Here is a 4,873-nt window from a genome sequence, read left to right as displayed (position 1 = left end):
GTCTCCTGTTTTCTGCCTTTTTTTCTTCTATGGTCTGCCGTCCTTAGTCTTAGGTTTCATTTTAATTCCTGCTTCTTGTTTTTCGGCCCAGCATCCAAACTTAGGTTTAATTTATTTTATTTTTCTTTTGCTGCGTTCTTCTCCTTGGCCCAGCATCCAAACTTAGGTTTAATTTAGGGCTTTGCTAAACACCGCCCTGATTTTTCCTATTTACGCCCTGTATTTTAGTACAAAAATACATGGTATTTTTTTTTAATACATGACATCCTTTCCTCTTTCCCTTTCTCCTTTCCTCTTTCCCTTTCTTTATTTAAACCCCCACATTTTCCATGTTTTCCACACATTTCACTTTCATTTTCCAAACTTTGTTTATTGGCTTTCTTTTTCAAGAAATTTTCGGCATTGACCAAGGTGTTTGGCGGCGTTGACCAACATTGACCGGCGTTGACCAACATTGAGCAGCGTTGACCAATCAAGAAGAATTTCCTCCGGCGTCATGGCAAACAATGTGATTTTTTAGACCACGAAACTGGTCAGGCGCCTAATTTAGGCGTCTGACCATGTGGTCAGGCGCCTAATTTAGGCGTCCCACCATATGGTCAGGCGTCTAACTTAGGCGTCCAACCATGTGGCAAGGCGCCTAAGTTAGGCGTCCAACTATATGGTGAGGCGCCTAATTTAGACGCCCAACCATATGGTGAGGTGCCTAATTTAGACGCCTGACCTTATGGTTAGACGCCTAAATTAGGCGCTTCACCAGTCCATATGGGTTGACAATTTTAGGCGCCTAACTTGTTTTAGAGTTAAGTCAAAGCATGATGTAGAATTTACATATGCTTAAAATATCCGTTTAGAATATGTAAAACAATAATATCTTTACATGGTAGAATATTTGTAAAAATTTACTATGTTTTTGAGCTTAAATGTAGAATTTACATGAATATATGTAGATTTTTAGCATATTATAATACTTATACTTATATTTTCACATGTATCACATGTAGATGTCTTATATGTAGATTTTTAGCATATATTAGAGTAGTTATATTTAAATTTTTAACATAATAAATGTTCAATTACATTTAGATTTATACCTATAATAATAGTTATATATAATTTTTAACATATTAGATTAGAATTTACATAAAGTGATATATGTAGAATTTAATAATATTATAATAGTTATATTTTTATTTTTAACATGTTAGAGTAGTTATAATATAGTAGACATAAATTATTTAAATTATAATATTTTGCATATTATACTAGGTTATAAGTTCATCCTAAATTATAAAAAACATGAAATATGAAGCAGTATTTTTTTTGGCTATGAATTGCTTACAGGCGTCCTAATTAGGCGCCTGCACCATGTGTCAGGCGTCTAATCAAGGCGCCTGCACCAAAGGTGAAGCGTCTATTCTAGGCGCCTGCACCAATGGTGAGGCGTCTAATCGAGGCGCCTGCACCATAGGTCAGACGCCTCGTTTAGACGCCTGACCTTTGGTGCAGGCGCCTTGATTAGACGGCTCACCTTTGGTACAGGCGCCTTGATGAGACGCCTCACCATTGGTGCAGACGCCTTTATTGGACGCCTCTCATATGGTCCAGGCGGCTTGATTGGACGCCTCACATCTGGTTCAGGCGCCTAATCACCACTGCTGACTTGTATTTAGATATGTAATTTAACTATGTGATTTAGATATATAATTTATTAAAGAGTTTCTATTACTTCTATGGTATTTAATAGGTTCCATATTCGAGCAATGATGGGGACGGGGTTAATTATCACGGTAGATTTCAGATAACTGATGCATTCTCAACGGTTAATGATGCGGTTAACCATCTTAATGAAATTGCAATTTCCATAGGGTTCGAATTGGTTATTGAGCGTATAAGCAGAATCCGACTGGTCCACTCGTTGCTATTTGAAATGTTTTAGGGGGCGAGATACTCGGGAAATAAGGTAGATCCGAATATTATGGTGCGACCTAATACATCGACAAAGTTTTGTGGATGTAATTTTATGATTAGGTTGGTTTTGGGGGACAAATGGCATGTGTCTATTCCGAATAGTGATTATGGTTTCCACAACCATGCATTCATAGTATATGCGGAGGGTCACAGACGGACTAGTGGGCTCAATGATGATGCTAGGCGGATGGTTCGACAGATGACTGATGCCGAGACCGCACCCAGAAACATTCAAGCTGCTGTAAATGAGGCATTCCCCCATCTTCACCAAACGATAAAGCATATATACAACGAGAGGTATTTTTACAAGATGGAAGGGCGTGAAGAACGGACTTCAGCTGAAAATTTTCTGTACCTTGCTCGTTCGAAAAACTATGTGTATTGGTCATTACGGGATGATGATGGAGTGATCACTCATGCATTCATGTCTCATCCTGGTGGTACGAACGCATTTCGTACCTATCCATGGGTAGTTGGCATCGATTCAACATATAAAACGAATCGTTATGGTATGCCTTGCATTGAGATGATAGGGGTGGCACCGACAATATGAACTTCCTTATCGCCTATGCCATAGTGAGGGATGAGAGTGCATACAGTTACCAGTGGGTGTTGCAGTGTCTGCGTATTCTAATTGGCGATGATGTGAGCCCGAGTGTCATATTTACAGATCGAGAATTGGGTTTGATTAGACCTATTAGGGAAGTTTTTCCAGCTGCTACTCATCTTCTTTGTACATGGCATATTAACAAAGATGTGGAGGCACGAGTTAGTAGATTATGTGGGGGGCGGAATTTGGAGAGCGATTTCGTGTTGGTCATTGGTGGAGTGTAGTAAATGCAAACACAGAACATAATTATGAGGTTGCATTGGGAAATTTGAAGTCTGCTTGGGCATGGAAGCCCTCCGTTATTAATTATGTTGAGACAACGTGGTTGAATCCACATAAGACCAAGTTTGCTAAAGCATGGACCAACAACGTGCTTCATTTTGGGAACACAACCACATGTAGGGTGGAGAGTGCACATGCAGCTCTGAAAGCGTGGCTGCAAACTTCCACTTGTGCCTTGGATACGCTCTTCGCACGTGTTAATTTGTTCATAGATAGCCAGATGATCAAGATCAGGGATAGCTTAGAGAAATCTAGGTGCAGAATTGGAAGACAACATATGATAGATCCTTTTCGTCATTTGGTTGGTCATGTCTCCATTACTGTCTCAATATGCTGAAAATGGAAAACACTAAACGCCTAACCATGGGTAGGGAAGTGTTTGATTATTGTGGTTGTGTGCTTGTGTCTTCTTTTGGTATCCCATGTGCATGTGCCATACAACTTGCTATTAACGAAAACGGGGGATTGTATCTTGATGATATTCATCTTTTCTTCAAGAGTTTGGTGATCGGAGATGGTGTAAATGCATCGGATTACGCTAGTCAATGTGATCAGGATGTTGAATATCTTCAGGGATTACTTGATGAACTTTCTGAGTGTGATCCTGCGATTAGGAGGGGTATAGCAGCCCTTATTCGTCGGCAGTTACACCCAGAGGACGAGGGAGTTGAAGAGCCTCATGTAGTTACTTCTACGAGAGGTAGGCCTCCTGGTTCAACATCTACTAGACGTGACCCGAGTGGTTTCGAACATGCCCAGCGCGAATTCCGGGATAGATCAAGGTCTCGTAGTCGTACTCGTACAACTACGACGACCCGATCTACTAGGGATGGAGGTACACATATTTACTGCAATTAACTTCATTAATGACTTATTTAATACGTTATTAATCAATCATATTTACTGTGTTAATTGTCTAACTCATATTTATATAACAGATTCAAGTGCAGCAAATCCATCGACTCGTACTAGTGGAGATAGAGGTACACATATATGAACTGATTTGTTATGTTATTTATCAATTTGATATACAAAAATACTCGTAACTCTTATTTATGTAACAGATTCAAATGCGACAAGAACATTTGAACCGGAGAGATTTGAAAGAAGAGCAGATCCATTTCCTTACGCAGATAACGTACCCGATATCATCATCCCTTTTATGTTGGGTGGAATGACGTCTTAGGTGATGGGAACTGCGGATTCAGGTGTGTTGCTGATGCTTTCAATGGTGGAGAAGATCGTTGGCCACACGCTCGTCAACACCTTTACAACGAAATTTCAATGAAAAAAATTTACGAGGATGTTTATGGAGGACGAGAGTACGTCGATAGAGCGAGAATTCGTATCATGCACACCAGAGGTCCTGCTCGTCGGGCACATTGGATGGAGTCTATTGCTGATTTGTATGCTGTTGCTACCTTGTACAATTGCGCTGTGATGTACTTTACAGTGGGGGAATCAGGTACTTTGTGGGGTTGCTGCACTATTCTACCATTGACTGCACCAGTCGAGGTCACACGACCATGTTATGAGTTTGTTATGGTACACCTTGGAGCACGTAATCAACACTACATCCGCTTATTCATGGCTCCTAATTTCCCGATGCCTCCAATTGCGTACAATGGTTTGATTTGAGAGATGAAACTGTAGTTGGATGGGAGACTTATTATGCTAGCCGGATTAATTTATGGAATGTTCATCATAGCAATTAAAGTCGATATTATTATTGTAATTGAATATTAGATTAGTTGTAATGTAATTGTTATTGTAATATATATTAGAGTTAGTTGTAAGTTCATATTATTGTAATTAACATTGTACATACCTACTATTAAATGAAAGGACAGTTCATTAAAATTAACATTGTACATACCTAATTTAAGCGCCTGTTCCACTGGTGGATCGACTAATCCAGGCGCCTGCACCATTAGAGGGGCGCCTAAATTAGGCGCCTCTACCATTTACCAGGCGCCCAAATCAGGCGCTTGCTCCATTGGATAGGCGCCT

The 4,873-nt window shown here is 40.0% G+C and overlaps 1 protein-coding gene across 1 annotated transcript; it reads left to right on the top strand.

Moving 5' to 3' along the window:
- Window positions 1-1,978: 1,978 nt before the first annotated feature.
- On the top strand, window positions 1,979-2,524 carry LOC125497738 (uncharacterized). The gene has a single exon (XM_048645415.1). The coding sequence runs from the start codon at window positions 1,979-1,981 to the stop codon at window positions 2,522-2,524; it is 546 nt and encodes a 181-aa protein (XP_048501372.1).
- Window positions 2,525-4,873: the final 2,349 nt, after the last annotated feature.

The sequence above is a fragment of the Beta vulgaris genome, chromosome 5, assembly GCF_026745355.1.
Source record: "Beta vulgaris subsp. vulgaris cultivar EL10 chromosome 5, EL10.2, whole genome shotgun sequence".
NCBI lineage: Eukaryota > Viridiplantae > Streptophyta > Magnoliopsida > Caryophyllales > Amaranthaceae > Beta > Beta vulgaris.
This window is presented reverse-complemented; position numbering and strand designations above follow the sequence as displayed.